Source organism: Elgaria multicarinata, chromosome 3 (genome assembly GCF_023053635.1).
Source record: "Elgaria multicarinata webbii isolate HBS135686 ecotype San Diego chromosome 3, rElgMul1.1.pri, whole genome shotgun sequence".
In the NCBI taxonomy this organism is placed as follows: domain Eukaryota; kingdom Metazoa; phylum Chordata; class Lepidosauria; order Squamata; family Anguidae; genus Elgaria; species Elgaria multicarinata.
Genome location: NC_086173.1, coordinates 144,509,195 through 144,527,389, shown reverse-complemented (window position 1 = coordinate 144,527,389; position 18,195 = coordinate 144,509,195). Strand labels below are relative to the sequence as shown.

Here is an 18,195-nt window from a genome sequence, read left to right as displayed (position 1 = left end):
CAGATGGGAAACGCTCACCCAGAGAGCCAGACAGACAGAGAGATTCCACACTCCCACAGAGAGATCTGGTGGTGGACAGACGGACAGTTACATGCCCATAAGGAGAGTCAAAGGGAAATCTGGGGAGGATGGGTCAGTTGACTGGTTAAATTAGCAGGTAATAAAGATTTGTGAGGGGATTTGGAACTAGAAAGTTAGAGGAAGATAGGGGCTCGATCTACACCAAGCAAGATAGAACACTTTGAAAATAGTTTGAAAACTGTATAGGCAGTGTGTCCTGGGCCTCTGTCACTACTGTTATAAACCATTTTAAAGCAGTAGTGTAGATCCTGCCCTAGATTCCATTTTCCACTCTGAGGGCACCTGTACATGGTTACACTTTTCATCCAAGTCTCGTTTAAAATGTTGCTAGATCTTTATTTCCCCTTTCCCCTTGGAAGCTAATTGGCTATACTAGGGTGACCATACGAAAAGGGCTCCTGTATCTTTAACAGTTGTATTGAAAAGGCAATTTCAGCAGGTGTCATATGTATATATGGGGAAACTGGTGAAATTTCCTCTTCATCATACCAGTTAAAGCTGCAGGTGCCCTGACCTCTTTTAAATCTGGTCACTCTAGTATAGCTCCTGCACCTTTTACTGTTGTGATGAAGACAGAATTTCAACAGGTTCTCCATATATACAAATCACATCTGCTGAAATTCCCTTTTCTATGCAACTGTTAAAGATACAGGAGCCCAGTCCTCCTTTTCATATGGTCACCCTAGCTATACCCTCTTGGCTCCTAGCTCCACCCCCATCCATCCCTTCACCCCCTGCCCAACTCTCAATGCTCTCTCCATGGTGCCACCTCTCCCCACCATTCCCCTCTTCCATACACCTCCCTGCTCAAACCAACTGACTGAATAGAAGCCCTTGGCTTTACTAACTCTATTGCCTCCAACTCAGCAATATTTAGAATGGAAGCTCCTTGGGAGAGTGGCATCTTTTTGTTTATCTTTCCTATTTATTTATAGATTTATATAGTGCTGAGCATATTTAAAAACATCTTGAAGTGATATATAAGTGTCTACCATGCACATTGATGGCACACTATAAATTCTATAAATAAACAAACAAATGCATCAACAATAGTAAGAATAGAGGCCTATTTAACCCACATTTGGCATGCAACATTTTTGTGCTCCCTGCACACTGGCATACCCTAACCCAGGAACCGTTGTCCAGTTTGAGAAAGACATCTCTAACACATTATCCGAAAACCAAATACCTAACGTTGCTTCAGAATTACACATACACGTAGTTACACTTTATGTCTATTTTATGGGAATGATGTGTGTTTGTGAAAACTCCTGGTGCTGGTTGGGTGATTGTAGGTAACCCTCCTTAAGTGACATCTGCATGCATTTAAACACAAGGATCTTAAGATGCATTTATGAACAATTTAACCTTGGAAGCAGCCTACAGTCTGTGAAAAGAAGAGACTGAAAGAATTGGGCATGTTTAACCTGGAGAAGAGAAAATTGAGGGGAGACATGATAACACTCTTCGAATACCTAAAAGGTTGTCACAAAGAGGAGGGCCAGGATCTCTTCCCGATCCTCCCAGAGTGCAGGACATGGAATAACGGGCTGAGGTTACAGGAAGCCAGATTCCGGCTGGACATCAGGAAAAACTTCCTAACTGTTAAAGCAGTATGACAATGGAACCAGTTACCTAGGGAGGTTGTGGGTTCTCCCACACTAGAGGCCTTCAAGAGGCAGATGGACAACCATCTGTCGGGTATGCTTTGAAATGGATCCTGAATTGAGCAGGGGGTTGGACTCAATGGCCTTATAGGCCCCTTCCAACTCTACAATTCTATGAAGAAAATCTAGATTAATCTCAACTTCCCCACTTTGTTTTTCCTATTCTTCCAAAATGTGTGTAGGCTTCAGTGCCGGCTTCAGGCTTCTGATTGCCCTGGGACAAAATTTCCTCAATGGGCCCTCAGTAAGTCTGCCTTCTCACCGCCATGGTCACCAGCTGCTCTTGCTGCTCCTTCTTTCTCCCCACTGCTTCCAGTTGCTTGCTTGCTTGACAGACAAGAGAAGCAGTGAGGAAGTAGGCCATGGAATCCACTGCTCCTCACCACACCCGTTGTATGGGCCAGAGCGGGAGGCAGGTGAACAAGGAGCTTGACATGGTGAAGAAGAGGAGCAACTCCTGGGGCAGGGGGTATTGTCGGTGGTCCATACCGGGGTGTGGGCCCTCAGCAGAGACCCAACCATGACTACTGTTGATGAAGAGAATAGCCATGAATTGTTAGCAGGGCAGGCATACAACTCTGTCATGTGCAAAAGGTCATACATGAGGTAATTCAATGGGTTGGTTAAGAAAAGGTAATTGAAGAGGCTTTTCAGCTATATACCAGGGCTCCCCAACATTTTCAGACTTGAGGGCACATTTGAGAAACTGATGTGGGCATCAGCACAAAATAGACTTCACATCACAGCTGCTGTGGGCATTGGGGGGTGGTAGCTAGTCAAAAGTAAGCCAAAGGTTTGCCGGGAGTGGGGGAGAGAATTAGTGAGGCTAGAGGCTGGGAGGGAGGGGGAGATAGCAAGGTAAAAGGGGTAGAAGGGAGAGAAAGAGCAAGGCTAGAAAGGGAGAGAAAGAAGACTACCCTTCCCAAGTTTTTCTTAAAACAACTTTTTTTTAAAGGGCACAGAGGGGAGAGCTACCTGGGTGCCATTGGAAGGACCCCCTGCTATATACAAAAAGGAAGGAGCTGACCTTACAAGTGCATCCTAAAGACACCCATTGCTACCAGCGGTTGTCCAGGTTCGTAGGGAGAGAGAGAGGCCTTTCTCAAGCCTGCTCTAATTGAAAGGGACGGACCCGCACTCCCAGGACAAGCACGCATGCCAAGCAGCCGTGGCCCACCGTCCTATGGCAAGCATTCTACACAAGCTAAGGCAAAGCTAATCACAATATTCCCTTTTATCCCTGGCTTATCCCACTTTTCTCATCTCCTGCGTTGCTGGTTGTCCTGTGTTGATTCCTTCTGTGGCGGCAGGAGGGAGAGGCAAAACGCTGGCACTGAGAGGCAGGGGAAAAGCCTCCCCGTCACCACTTAGCCATATGAAGCTGCTTTAGATGAACGAGACCAGGGCTCCAACTGGCAACAGCCTCTCCAGGAACCTTCCCAGCCCTTTGTTGGGGATGGAGCCTAAGCAGGGGCTGTACCACTGAGCCACGGCCCCTCCCCTCAGAGCAGGCAGCTTCTTCCATCCTCACCTAACCCCCAGCCATTCCGTATCCTTTGCTTGTGGATTACCTGGATTCTCCTGCTCAGGAATTACTGGCTGCCTGGAGACAGGCTGGTTGTTCCAGCTGAGGGCACCCCGAGGGACACAAGCAGTGTTGCTTGGATCAAGGCCTCCCCGCACCCCCCACCCCCCCGTGCTCCCTCGCAGACAACCCTGGCCCCACAGGCTGAGGGACGCAACTACATAAGGGAAGGCACCGGGGCTGCTCACAATGGAGGCAGTATCCACAGCAGCTCCTGACCCAGGAAGCTCAATCTTGGGAACCGGCTGAGCCGAGAAGGTGAAGGAAAGAGAGGGAGAAAGCCCTCCCTCAGCAAGAGCCAGGGCCCTCTGGCGGCAACAAGACGCGGTCCCTTCCTCCCCCCTTCTTCGCAAGCGCCTCTCCCCAAAGCAGATTCAGCCCGGGGGTGAGGCGAGAGCAGCCGTGGCGGAATCACTTAGAACTGTGCGCTATCATAGGAACCGATGTGGCGAGAGCCGCTGGAGGTTATGGAATGGAGGCTGGACTGCTTAACAGACCGAAAACAAGAGACAGGCCTGGTTTAAGCATGGCATCCGGGCATGCTTCGTGTGTGAGGTGTCTGGTGGTTTTTAAAGGTCGCTATGCAGGGTTCCATGTGCCTAGCATCACATTCAAACTGGGTCACTGCTGCTTGTGTGATGATGATGGTGATGATGATGACATTCATATCCCGCATTTTTCCCTCTTGCAAAGAACTCAGGGTAGCTTACACGGTTCTCCTCTCCATTTTCTCCTCACAACAACCCTGTCAGGTAGAGCAGGCTGAGAGTCTGTGGCTGACTTCAGATGACACGCTAATCAACAGTTGTTTCCCATTTTGTTCCTATAACCCACACACACACTTGATTAGCATGTTGTCCGAACTCAGCCAGTGACTGGCCCAAAGTCACCCAGTGAGCTTCGTGGCGGAGTTGAGACTAAAATCTGGGTCTCCCCAGTCCTAGTCTAACACTCTAACCACTATTCTACACTACACTGGTTCTCAGTTCTGTGAGAATATTAGTCTTGTGAGAAGGAAGAACAAGCAAGGGAGATAGGAGCAGGCAAAGGGAATATCAGGGCCTGCTCCGATTTGACTGTCCCCACTATCTGACATCAACTGCCCCATGGGAAGAAATATCAGATGCTTGCTATTGCTCAAAAGGAACTTTTTGCATTGTCTTTTGTGCACGTGATGCTCACTGTATCTGTTCAAATTTAGAAATATCGTATGCCACTTTGAGGACTCTAGTCAAAAAGTTGGATATGAGTCTACTGAAAAAATACCACAATAAATCTAAAAGGCTAGAAGTGTGCTGCCCTTGCACGGCAGCCATAGTGACTTGGTTGAAGCTCAAATTTATGGAAGGTAACGGTTGTTTTTAAACATGCCTGGGGTCACACAGCAGGCCTTCGCTCTAAGGAGCCACTTCAACCTGACTCAGACCATTTATCCTTCTAGTTCAGGGGTGGGGAGGGTTTAGATTGATGGGATCTATTTCGTTTTTCATTAGACCAGGTGCAAAGGAGTGGCTCAGGAAGCTGGACATAGAATTGCAGGACAAGGTGCTTCTGAGCACAAGCTCAGCCCAGGAATTTGTTTTCAGTACCAGAACTAGAGCTTGCACATAAATCCACCCCCACAAATCTACTGCTATCCTTCCCTTTCCCCCATCAGCTTTCTTGATTTTAGCAGCCTACTTTGGGAGTGGGGAAACTTTTTGTTGTCGCTTATTGGAAATCAGAAATCTTTGTTGGTTTTCTACAAATCAAAAAATCTACTATCAGATCTTGATCTACCTTCTGCCCACTGCTGCTCTAACCCAGATTTTCAATAGATGTTTCTGGATAAGGTTTTTATTGTGCAACTGCCCACCCTCATTCACAGAATTGTATTGGGTGGCTGGGTTATTTCAATTGATCACCACCCTGTGCTTTCCCATCACTTCTTCCATCTCCCCCCCCCCCACCAGAAAAAAATCCATTGAGGAAAAGACAGAATTGGTAGCTCACATTGCCTCTGGATTGGTAACACTAGGAATCCTCTGTCTGAAAGTACCCTATGTCTCAGAGAAGGTGTGTTTCCCATCCCTATTTAACATAAGATTAACAGATGATAATCTTAGAAGATTAACCAGATGTTTTTAAGATTCCCTGAGCCATCTGTGAAACAGGATGCTGGACTATAGATGGACCTTTGGTCTGATCTTGCTGGGCTCTCCTTTTCTTGGAGAAAAGGAGAGCCTTTTCTTCAGCATCTTCTCCAGAGATGCTGAAGACTGGATTTGGAACCTTTGACATACTTTTTGACGTCATGGCCAAAACGCTTATTGGCCTATAATTTTTAGGGTCAGTTCTCTCACCTTTTTTGGACAGGGGAACAATACTACTAGCCTGCCACCCAGCAGGGATCATGCCTGTCCAATTAATGTGCAAAAACAATTTAGCCAAAATTGGGGCCCACCAAGCAGAGTTGAATTTGAATAGTTCAGGAAGGAACATATCTTCCTCTGGGGCTTTACCTGTTAATAGGTTCTTTAATAAACAGCTGATCTCCTGAGTTGTCACTGCCGGCCAGACCGGGAGGTCTATGCTCCATGAACCTTCCTCAACTGGCACGCTCTCTGCTGCTCACTTGTGTCCCCTCTCACAAGGCAACAGCCCTCTCTGACTCCTACCCACAAGTAGACAAGAACAGGCAATCTACTGAATTGCAAGCAGCACTGCTAGCCAAGAAACCAACCAGTCCTTGTTCAAAGTCCTGTCTTATGCCGAATCAGAGGATTGCTTCATCTAGTCCAATCATGTTTACAGGGCAACAATCCTACGCCTCAAGTCATTCGTGTTTGCAGCCCAAGATCTTTCAAGTCATAGAATCATAGAACAGTAGAGTTGGAAGGGGGCCTAAAGGCCATCGAGTCCAACCCCCTGCTCAATGCAGGAATCCACCCTACAGCATACCCTTGAATGCCGATAGTGTGGGAGACGACTGATCCAAGGATTTTACGAATGCAAAGCATGTGGCCCAGGGGAGGCTGGTGGCTCAAATTTTGGTGGAGCTGTGGATCCATTCTGGGTTTTAGTCAGAACCAGCCAGAACTCTAAAGGAGCTGAGTGATGAACTCAATCTCCAAAATGGCCTGTTCCACTTATATCCCACCAGCCAAGCTAATTTCAGTTTATGTCCCTGATGCTTCCTTGTTGCTGGGGCTAATCTAAAAATTTGGCATAGATGATACACTTCAGTCATTTTTACTCTGTGCAAATATTCCCCAAGAGGATTTTTTTTCATGTGTGCTGATGTTTTTAATACACGCTCACACAACTGGTAACCCACTAAGCCAAATACAACCCCACCAGCCATATATGCTGGTTAGCCAGAAGTCTGATATAAAATTCCTGCTTTTCCGGCTTGCTCAAGACCACAAAAGTGAGGAGTGTGAACCCCTAGGAGGGCACAATACACAGCTACTGCACTCTGTTTGGCTTAGTGGCTTTGCTTTAATAGCTGCGGACAGAAAATCAGCATATCTCCCCAACCAGCAGAGAGAAGCAATGGTGGTGGATGGGAGTAGCATTAACTACTGAATTTCTGCCTGTCATTCAGCAGTTATAGAGCAAGAGCGTTGCCTGCAAAGAAAAAAGAGGGTCACCCCTACTTGCTACTTCCTAAAGAAAGCCAATGACTGATTGGGCCCATTCAGAAAACACCTTAAACCATGGCTTTAACCATACTGGTTAAGCCAGAAGCCAGGCCGTGTTCAGAAGGCACCTTAAACCATGGCTTTAACCATGGTGAATAAGGCTTTTTGCTTTATTCACCATGGTTAAGTCATGGTTTAAGGTGTCTTCTGAACACAGCCCAGCTTTCTGGCTTAACCACCATGGTTTAGGGTGTCTTCTGAATGGGGCCACTGTATTCTAATGCTATTGTTTAATTGCCTTGATTTATAATAGTAAACAAGTGGGGTATACATATTAGAAATAAACATGCATGCTTCATTGTCAGATTAGATCAGAGAGGGGTAGTCATGTTGGCTTATTCACATGCCTGCCGTGTTTGAATATAAAGTGAGTGGGATCTTATTTTAAGATGGAAGATTATTCTTTAGTTTCTTACATTTATACCATGCCTTCCCCTCCAAATTTAGACATGGTTTTCTGCCGCCCTCCCCTCATTTTATCCTCACAAACAGGTCTTCCCCTATCCCAGTCAGATATTGAACCAGTCCAAAGAGTATGCTGCCTCTTTCTTTCTGGCTTACAAAATAACATGTGAACATGACACTCTGGGTTATTGAAGGAGAAACAACCCAGAGTTTGAAGCCAGAGTTTGTTGCTGGGTTAAAACGGTGTTGTTTCTCCCTCAACAACCGAGAGTGCTGGATTCGCACATCACTCTGAAAAACCTGTTTTTCACTCTGTTTTGTAAGCCAGAAAGGTGGAAGCCACAAGTGGGTGGGATGCAGTGCGCTCATTCTCACACGGCCCCAGCAACCCATGGGTTGTTGTTGGGTGTGAAACAGGTCTTTCTAATCTCTACATCACATGGATATTAGAGGTAGACTAGACTAGAATACAAGTACTTGGCATCATGGAGTGTGGAAAAGAAAGGTGGTGTGATGGCTCATTCCCCTTCACCCATGTACATATCATCTAAGACTACACAGACAACTTTATTTGGTGGGAGGGAGCTGAATACCTCCTTGGAGGTACTCAAGATGCTTGTAGAAAGCTAATACTGATATGCTAACTGAAAAACCTTTTATTACCACACTGGACATTACAACCTTGTCTCATTCATTACTACTGTATTTCTTCGATTCTAAGACGCACTTTTTTCCCCATATAAACATCTCTAAAAATGGGGTGCGTCTTAGAATCGCGGGTGCGTTTATTATTTCTTAGAATCAAAGCTTTTTTTCTGTTGATGGTACTGAAATTAGTGTGAGCCTTACAATCGATGGCGTCTTAGAATCGAAGAAATACGGTAGCTTGTAATTTTGTATTATATTTGTATCTTATTATTGTTAGCACTATTTTAGTGGAAAGGCGGGATAAAAATTAAATAGGGCCTTGTTGTAAAAATCAAGACCCATCCTTACGTTATACGTGAACAACCAATGCAGCTGCCCATTGTCACAACTAGTTTTTTTGGCCGTAAGTTTTCAGGTGCTCTTGTAAATCACCTGTTTGCCCTTCTAAAGTTCAAAGCTCAACACAGCCTTTACACTGAGGAAGTGGGGCTGCCCAAGGCAACCCAGGGCCAAGACCAGACATATAGCAAAGAGGCTCAAAGCTGTGAATTAATTCACACTGAGATCACTTCTTCAAGGTAGCACTGCAGCAGCGGATCTAAAGCTGCTATGCTAGTGCCCCTTGGGCAGAAACGCTTTCTTCCTTTTGGGGAATGAAGCACCTCATAGCTAGTTCCATCTGTGGGGTGCTTTATTTCCAAGCAATTGCAGGTGTAGGAGACAGCAGTGGCAGCAAGACCCCTGTGTGGAAGGGATTGGAGGAGGTTATCAAGCTGGTTAAAGTACAGCACACACACATCTGCACCTTCCGAGATCATTTTAATCCACACAATGGATTTTGAGTATGGAAGTGGCTGACAATGACTATTCTGCATTGATCCCACATAAAAATGGGTGGCTTTGTATATATACCCAAGGAAATCAAAAGAATTTCACCATGCCCTCACCTCACGAGAGCTACTTTGGCTCATGACCTCTTCTGATCATCCAACATACTTTGGACGTAACCGCAGCCGTCGTGTCTCTTCAATGGAAATGATCTTTTATTTGAAAGTCAACTCAAAACAAAGCAAAGTTTCTGCCGAATTGACCTCCAACAGATCTTTGGAAAGCCAGATGATAGTTCCGTCAACACTTTGTAAACCACCCAGAGAGGGGCGGTATATAAATTTAATAAATAAATATATTTTAGGGAGCAATCCTATGCATGTTTAGACAGCAAAAAGTCCTACCCCCAGTATAGCTGGAGTATGCTGGTTGTTGTAGAAATTTGGACTGTCTAAACATGCATAGAATTGCATCCTTAAGCTCTACTGTATGTGACCAAAACCAGAAAGGTTTTGGCTCACCTAATCCAAATTTTCAGACTGACAAGGCCTGGCATCCTAAAGCCAATCTTCCTGACAACTTCTTGCTCAGATGGAGGCACAAGAGACCGGCCAAACTTGGGGCCCACACAGTCTAGCAGCCACATATGAGGCCCACCAGGGACTCAAATAAATCTGTTCTTGCCGTTTGCTTGGAAAGGCAAAAAGAGGAGCATTATTAAGCTCCCGGCAGGCTGGAACACATAGCTGGTGGCTGTTTGGTAGATCACAAATCACTTATATTTGCTTTGGAGAAATATGAGCTGGTTCCAACAGTACCTGTCAGTATTTTTTGTCCCTCCCCTTGTGAGATTTTGTTTGCAAAATGCCAAGTCAGCTGTTACTTCCAAGCGTTGCATGGAAGGAAGTTAGGATTAATTTTGACTGTATATGAACTGCACATACATAGGAACATATGTACAGAACAATATTTCCTCGTGATTTTGGTCCTTCTGGCAATACAGACATTGGCTTTGCACCACAATGTGAATGAGACGGATGCTAGTGCCTGCAGCCCATTTCTCCTGCTTTGCTCTTCTCACTCACATGACTGAGTTACCAAAACAAGCACAGATAGCTTGGCACAATTTTCAAACCTGGCATTATGGTTTATTGTCCCAAATAAGCCAAGATTGTAGGCAAACTTTAAACCGGAGTTTTAAACCATGGTTTGGGCACGGTAAGCCATAATTCCAGGTTTAGGTACCATACTAAACTAGACTTTTCCAACCTAGTGCAATAAGCCAAGATTCCTGGCTTAAAGTGATAGGCGAACACAGACATTTTTAAGATGAGGGGGAAAACTTCCATTGGCACCAATGGATACTCAGGGCTCCAGGAAATAGATCCAGGGCCCTGAGAAATAAATTGGGGACTAGGCCCCCCATGACTCCAGACCTAAAAACACTTCTGCTTTTAACCTTTGTCCTGCTGCAGCAAGCACTGGTAATACCAAAACACACCTTGTGTGATTTCTTGCTAGGTCCTTTTGCTAACTGTCCCTCTAGTAAAGCAAGAGTGGGAAACTTGTGACCTTTCAGATGTTTTAGCCAACAACTCCTATCAGCCTTAGCCAGCATAGCCAATAGTGAGGGCTGATGGCAGTTGTGACCCTCTAGATGTTTTGGCCTACAAGCTGCCCACCCTTGTACTAAAGCAATTAGGGCTTCTACCACGCCCCACAGCAGATCAGGTAAGGGATGAGCTAGAGGGCCTAGCAAGAAATTGGGGGAGTGGTCCCATTTCTCGTTGTGGCAGAATTAAAGCTAAAGCAAAATCTCCAGATTCTAACCTGGAAAAAGACAAAGTGGGGGCTACCTTGGTAATACTCAGGATGATCCACCAGGTCAAGAATGGGATGTCATACTTCTCTTCAAAGAGGATCTCATATTTCTTATTTCAACCATATTTAAAATAGTAGACCATTATTTTAAAATAGGTGGGCAATTAAGAGCCTGACTAACCATGAAAAAATTTACCAGCTAAATAAAAGGGCACAAGAAGGCAGATTGCACAATAGTAAACCGTAGTTTATTTTTTAATTCAGATTTCATTCACCAGGGAAATGCTTAGATACTATGTCAATTAAGTTAATTATAATTCTCCATTCACTTCAACAGCAAGGCTTGCTTTAAGTTCATTACACCACATCACCTTTTTTTTAAAGGAAAAATGTGAATTACACAGACACACACACATTGATGTGCTCTAAATTAATTGCTGTAACTCAAGGGAAGAGGAATCCCCTCTCCCTATTCAGAATCCTCCACAAAGTGTACTTTTGAGATCCTGTATAGCCAGCATTCCCACTTAATTCATTAGAAGGGGAGTTTTTTGGTATGCGGAGCTGGGTCTATCACTGAAGTTAACAAGGGAATCCTTGCATTGGGAAACAGAAGGGTGTATGGAGTACCAGCAAAACACTGTGGAAGTCTGACAAAATATTCCACCCATGTTTATCACTAAGCTTAAAGTACCAGGTATAAATAACATTGTGGGAGTTCTTGGGGGAAAAACAACACAAATAATCCACATTCATCACTGGGTGAACATAAGAGCATAAGGATTGCCTCACTGGTTCAGGCTGAAAGTTCATCTAATCCAACACTCTTCCTCCAACAGCTCCCAGGAAATTCATTAGTAGGCCATGATGGGAGAGGGCCATCTCCGTTTTGTCTCCAGCATCTGGTGCTCAGAGGTATACATGTGCTCAGTACATGGCGGTTCCATTTAGTTATAATGGATAACAGCCCTCAATAGGCCTATCCTCCATTAATTTATCTAAAGTCTTTTTTTTTCTCTCCTAAAGCCAGCTCTGCCAGCGGCCATCATCAGCCTGAAAAAAATTGCTGAAGTCTGGATGCTGGCAATGGAATCTTGCACAGTTGCTGATGTGTAAAGCTTTTTGTTTGTTTGTAACGAGCTTCTCGATGCACACAGGATCATACCCTTGGCCGTCCCAAAAAAGGGGAAACGGATCGCTATGGATCGATCGCAAGACAGGCTCTGCCAGCCCCAAAATACTTTAAGAGGACGGGGTTGTATCAAGTGCTCTACTCAAAATGTAACAAAACCATGATGCCATGACAGTACTGCAAGGATATTTCAGAGATGCCAGCAGACAAAGGCGCATAAATATTTGCAATAAGGGTGTTGTGCAAGGCCAACTTAATTTTTTTTAAAATAAAACATACACACACAGACAAATGCACCAAAATAATAATCTACAAATAATAATGGAAATACTCTAAATGCCTCTATCTTAACCAAGAGTTTGCCCTCTGGGATACAAAAATGCATACAGCAGAAACAAAAAAAAAATGGATTCAGACAATACAGCACATGTGGATGATCTAGAAATGCTGTTTGTTTGTTTTTGTTCTCCCCCCCCCCCTGTATCTGTAGAATTAGGGGACATAGTTGCCTGCCCCCCTCAATCTCATTCAAGATGGCAAAAAGCCAATGGTATAAAGTGTTTAATTAACCTGTAGAATCAACTGCTACAATAGGTCAAAGGTTAGGTTTCCTATCAGACACTCTATTAAATGACAAACATTTTCATAAAGGATGCCTACCGAAAGGATAAAAGCTAACCACAAAATTACTTAGATATAGCAAACAACAGTCTTCTATGGACAGCTAATTCCAAACTTTCCCCATTGTGTTACTTTTACAGTTTCATTTCAGGCTACCTCTCTTAGCTCTAGATTCACAGTCTCACCCAAAGGCTAAAGCTGAGGGTGGACCACAACATTATTTGCCTTCTTTTCAATAATTAATTCTCGCAACTACCCAGTTAAGTAGATCACTAAATATTCCTGGGGGTGGGGGGGTTTCTTTTTTTACCCACCCCCCATTTCCTTTTTCTTTCTTTCTTTCTTTTAAACACAGAGGACGAGCAGAGACACAGAGGTTATGACTCTGCCCACTGGATCTGTGGCTGAGCCAAGTTTCAATTAGCATTTTCTCCAACCTGGCTAGGAGGGACCACTAGATTGGATTAGAACACGCTTCTGAACATAAACCCGATTTGACAAATGGGAACATATAGAAACCAATGGGGTGAACCGGTTACAGCCAACTTGGATCCTCCACCTCGGTCCTTAGGGCTGCGATTATTATTATTTTTCAAAAAGAAAACCAACACAAACAGGAATCCATTAACAAATTTGATAAGATTTCTCAGGGCTTGAATAAGGATTACAGGTGGTTTGCTCACTACAAAAGGGAAACTGTCCTCCATTTCATTAATCATTGTGTTTCTATGTTCAGTGGTCCACTAACCCAGGCGTACTGGGTTTCTCTATTCTCACCTTGGTTAATTTGGTTTTCAACCTGTGCACACGTGTATTTGTGTGTGCACGCGTATGTATTACATACGCGCGCACACGCACCCCTCCACCGTCTCAGTCCATTGTGTGAGCATCTGATGGAGTCTGTTGCCTAGGAAAGCCTAAAGCCCCAATAAACCACCCAATCTCTTAAAGTGCCAGAGCACAATTTATCTTCCTGTTGCTATAGAATAACACGGCTCTTCTGCCACTGGATATCCAGTTCTAATAGCCACACCGCTGAGAAAGTGCAGCAAAGAGTAGAAAGTAAGGAAAAATAAAAACAGTGTTCCAGGGTCTGGGAAGCATGCCTTTTACAGAGGCCTCAACCTATCTACCGATGAGGCATTTGTAAAATGGATTAACCTCAATCTGTAGAAACGTAAGTGGCAAAGAGATTTCTGCCAATCAGGGCCTTCTAATTCAGCAGACCATAATAGAGAGCATCCAGTGGCTGGGAGCTACCATCCAAAAAAAGTTGAGCCCTGAAGCAAAAGGCTACTGAGGTTAATTGACTACTAGCACTATCTCCTAAGGGCAGATTCTCTCTCACTCAAGAGTCTTTGTTTGCATAGAGATTGGGAGTCTCTTTTTTTCTTCCCCAAAGAGACCTGTGGCCCGGTTTGTGTAGGTAGTTAGAAGAGCCAGAAACAAAAAGGAGTCCCAGTGAATAAAGATAATGAATGGTACAACTACAAAGTTCGCTCACAATTCATTATGATTAGTGGATATCAATGCATAATTCCACAGTACCTTTAATAACATCCAATATACAATATCCTCCAATACTCCCAATATTCCTGTAAGGGAGATATACGGTAATGTTGAATGTTGACAATCTGACAAATTTTGGGAATGTTCCCATCCCCAGGCTTGTAGCAGTTGACAGCTACCTAAATCTGATGGCACTTCAGGAGTGTATGTCCAAAACCAAGAGAAACACTTTCAGACATTCAGAGAATTCATCTGGGATTATCAACATTCACACTCAGATTCACCAGATTTTGAGCATTCACTGTAAGCTACATAACATTTGGATCTTATTAAAGGTACTATATTGTACATTGGTATCCTGTAGTTGTATTCTGTCAGAAGTGACTTTTTCTGGTGGTGTCTGAAATCATACTGGCAAAATCCTTCAAGTTGGTTCCTGCACTCTTCAAAAAAGTAGGTTACCCGAGGCACACAGTTCTCTATCCTCCCCCTCTTCCTCCTCCCCTCCTCTGAGAGCAACCTGTTAAAACAATGGAATAGGGTAGGCAAATAAGGGGTTCTCTCTGTTGTGAATCTTCTCATGTCTCTTATGGTGGGAGCTGTGGCTGAAACATTTGCCGCAGAACCGGCAGGCGTAAGGCTTCTCCCCGGTGTGGATCCGGTGGTGCTGGACCAGGGTTGATTTGTCAGTGAAGCAATTCCCACACTCGGAGCACACATACGGCTTCTCCCCCGTGTGGATTCTCTGATGTCTAAACAGGTTGGAGCTGACGTTGAAGCTTTTCTCGCAGATGTTGCACTTGTAGGGTTTCTCCCCGGTGTGGATGCGCATGTGTTTGATGAGGTCAGCGTTGTGGCTGAAGCTCCGCAGGCATTCTGTACAGGTGTTCAGCACCTCCGCCTTCTGTTTTGGTTTGGGCTTCTCACCGATGCTGCTGGCGTCGGCAACATCCCCCTGGATGCAAGCCTCTTGCTGATCTTCCGCCGAGTCCTTCAGGTGCTTCTTCTTGTGCGAGCTGCGGCTGTAGCTCTTGCCACAATCAATGCACTCGTAGGGCTTCTCTCCCGTATGGATTCGCTGGTGCTGAGTGAGGTTAGACTTGTCATTGAACCGCTTGCCACAATCAAGGCATATGTAAGGCTTCTCCCCTGTGTGGATTCTCTGGTGTCTATTCAGACTGGAACGCACAGTAAAGCTTTTCCCGCATTCAGAGCACTTGTGCGGCTTATCGTCGGGCTGGACTGGCCACGGGTTGATCAGGCTCGAGTTCTGAATGAAGACTTTCCCACACTCAATACAGATGTCTGGGATCTCTTCTGTCTGGGTACCCCGGTGGACCAAAAAGGCTTTGCGTTTCTTGATGGTATGTACTGGTTTCACTGGCCATGTCATTGAAGGTATTTTCTTCTCCCTCACTTCAGTTCCACGTGCTTGGCTGTGCCCAGGACTTAAGCTCAGCATCTTAAGGAGTTTCCTTTTGGTCACAAGCTGTGATCTAGCCTCCTCAGGGCTAAAGTTCTCCTCCATGTGGCTCATTTTGTTACTTCCTCTTACCTAACAGGAAATCAAATGTGTTGCTCTTTTAAGGGAGGACAACTCTCAAAATAGCAAAAGCATCAACATTTTAAATCCCACCCCATGATCCAAATGTAAACCCGTAATATCCATGATCAGATGAGATTCTCACACCCAGAAAATGTGGCATTCCCAAGGCACTTCCTAATAGCCATAGCTGCCTTCTGGTTTCCATGTTCCATCACTTTCTATCTGCTCCTCTACTTAAGTGTTAAGAGATGCAAGAAAATAAGGTTAATGCAAGAATTGTCCCTCAACCACAGACAAAACTCATCTTGGCCAAAAGTTCCTGGCTTCATGGGGAGCACAGACCAACTATTTCTGGCTATAGTTACTAGGCAAAGGAATTTAGCAAAATAATAATAGAGCTAAAAAGTCTCTGAAGGTCATGTAGTCTAACTCCTTCGAGTAGAGTTGTTCTCTGTTCAGGGCTGTGCATATGCCACAGTTCCACAGAAGTACAGAAAACCTGCAGAACGTGGTGAACCGCCCAGAGAGCTTTGGCTATTGGGCAGTATAAAAATGTAATAAATAAATAAAAAATAAATATCAGCCTCACCATTCAGCTCCTACAAATTTCAACCTTTCTTTCTTTCTTTCTTTCTTTCTTTCTTTCTTTCTTTCAAGAAGCAAGTTTCTAGACCTTATGGCCAGGAAGAAGGGCCATGCCAAGTTGGAATGCTTCCTAGAATCCTTTGCACCACTAACAAGGCTCAGGAGACTCCTGGAAATGGCACAGAGAATTGGGTGCACTCCAACTTCACATAGGGCAGCTGCACAGGCCAAAAGTGGCGCATGCCAAAACCATTTGGCATTGCCAGCCCAGGACTCAGGGCACAGTTGTATGTAGCATGCTCTGCTCCCTCCTGCCTCCACACTGATCTTTGAGGAGGAGAGCAGTAGCAAAGGCAACCTGGGCAGCCATGTGGCACCCTAAGGAGACAGATTTGGCTCCCCAGACTCCAGCTTCTGACTGCTGCTACAGACTAAGCCCTGTAGTTTGAGCTATCCTTATTTTGTTAAATTTTGATTTTACAACTTTTAATGGCCCTTAAAATGTGAGTAGACTAGCAAACCTAAGCCTACCCTGTTCTAGATTACCCCACTATAGCACTACATTGTATCTCAACTTTTCCCCAAACTGTTAATGACTAAAAAAAAAGAAAGAAATGCTGGGCATCACACCCTGCAAGCAACCCAAACACACTAGTAAATCCCAAACACATGAGGGGAGCTGCAGTTACACAGGTCTCTTCCATATGCTACTTTCCGCTCTGTGGAGCAGATTCCTTATCACAAAACACATGCAAACAGTATTATTGGTTTTGAAAGGTTTATAAAATGCACAGGCTGCTACTCACGTGTGGATGTCACCAGCGAAAAGCCGCAGTTTATATCACATGCCTGCCATCCATAAGTGACACTGTTTGCGTGTATTTTGTGCCGTGGGGTGGGAAGGGTGGGAAGAGGGTCCCCAAGCACAACGATCAATGCGGGAAGGCAACGTAAAAACGTACTCTGCACATGCTCAGAGTCACTCTTTCGCTCGCTCCCCATGTAGTAAATCCAAACTCTGCTTCAAATCTACCCCAGCCCACTGGAGATCAGCCCCCCACCCCATGCGGATTACAGCTGAAACGCAGGCAGGGAGCGAAAACCAACGCTGTGCGCAAGGCCACAGGCGTCGGCTGCGGGCAAGGAGGAGACGGGTTTGCAACTCAGCCATCCGGAGCAAACCCCGTCCCCGATCCGCCGTTGGTTCCGCCCAGGTAGCGTGATGCAAGGAGCAAGCCGACCGAGGCATGCAAGAGAAATCTGGCGCCTCGCTCCCCCCGGGCCGGCCGCTTCCATTCCTGGTGGTGGTCGTGGGGTGGGCGAGTGGGGGGCTTCGATCGTCCCTACCTTGTGATCAAGGAAGCCAGAGTTCATGCGGGTCAGTAAAGGCAGCGGCGACGGGATCCCCCTGTCCGGTGGCGGCCACGAATGGGTAGGAGGGTGGGTGAGCGGAGAAGGGGAAGGAGGGAGCCCTTTTGTGCGGCTAATTCAATGGCTGAAAGGTCTGGCTCCTGCCTGCATCAGCCGCCCCCTCCCCAGCACCCTCCCCGCTTCACTTAAGGCTCCTCGAGGAGCAGCAGGAGCCGAGACCTCCCCGCCTCCATGGAGGGAGCAGCTGCTGTCGAGCGCGGGCTTCGCTTTCCACAATGGAAGAACAGGAGGAGGGGATGGGAAGGGAGGAGGAGGAGGAGGCGGCCGCCGCTTGTAGTAGCAGTAGTAGCAGCAGCAGCACCACCACCAAGGAGCTACCTCTGACCCAGGAAACTCAATCCGAAAAGGCCGACCCGAAGCAGACAAAGGAAGCAGCCTGCTAGCCGTGCCAGAGCCCCCTGCTGGATAACGGCGAAAATGGGCCGGGGTGGGGGGTGAGGCCACTCCGCTTCGCCTTCAAAACCGCTGACCAAATGTTTGCGCTCGCCGCCTTTAAAACAACAAAAAAATGAGTTCTGGCACCTCAGGCGGAGTGCCTCTGAGCTTGGGCAGAGTGCTTTTTTCAGTTCTGGCACAAGGCCTTGGGAACTTGTGCAGTTTGGTGGCGCTTGGGAAAGGCGCTCTGATATAGATTTAAGTAGTAAGGACCGCAG

The 18,195-nt window shown here is 45.7% G+C and overlaps 1 protein-coding gene across 2 annotated transcripts; it reads right to left on the bottom strand.

The window, feature by feature from the left end:
- Positions 1-10,944: 10,944 nt before the first annotated feature.
- On the bottom strand, positions 10,945-17,855 carry LOC134395898 (zinc finger protein 84-like). Of its 2 annotated transcripts, none has more exons than XM_063122127.1 (2): positions 17,459-17,855; positions 10,945-15,535 (listed from the first exon to the last, which is right to left on the bottom strand). In XM_063122127.1, the coding sequence occupies exons 1-2, from the start codon at positions 17,483-17,485 to the stop codon at positions 14,504-14,506; spliced, it is 1,059 nt and encodes a 352-aa protein (XP_062978197.1). In that variant the 5' UTR covers positions 17,486-17,855; the 3' UTR covers positions 10,945-14,503. The 2 variants fall into 2 exon arrangements, with proteins under 2 accessions (XP_062978197.1, XP_062978198.1); XM_063122128.1 differs by lacking the exon at positions 17,459-17,855 and adding an exon at positions 16,918-16,934.
- Positions 17,856-18,195: the final 340 nt, after the last annotated feature.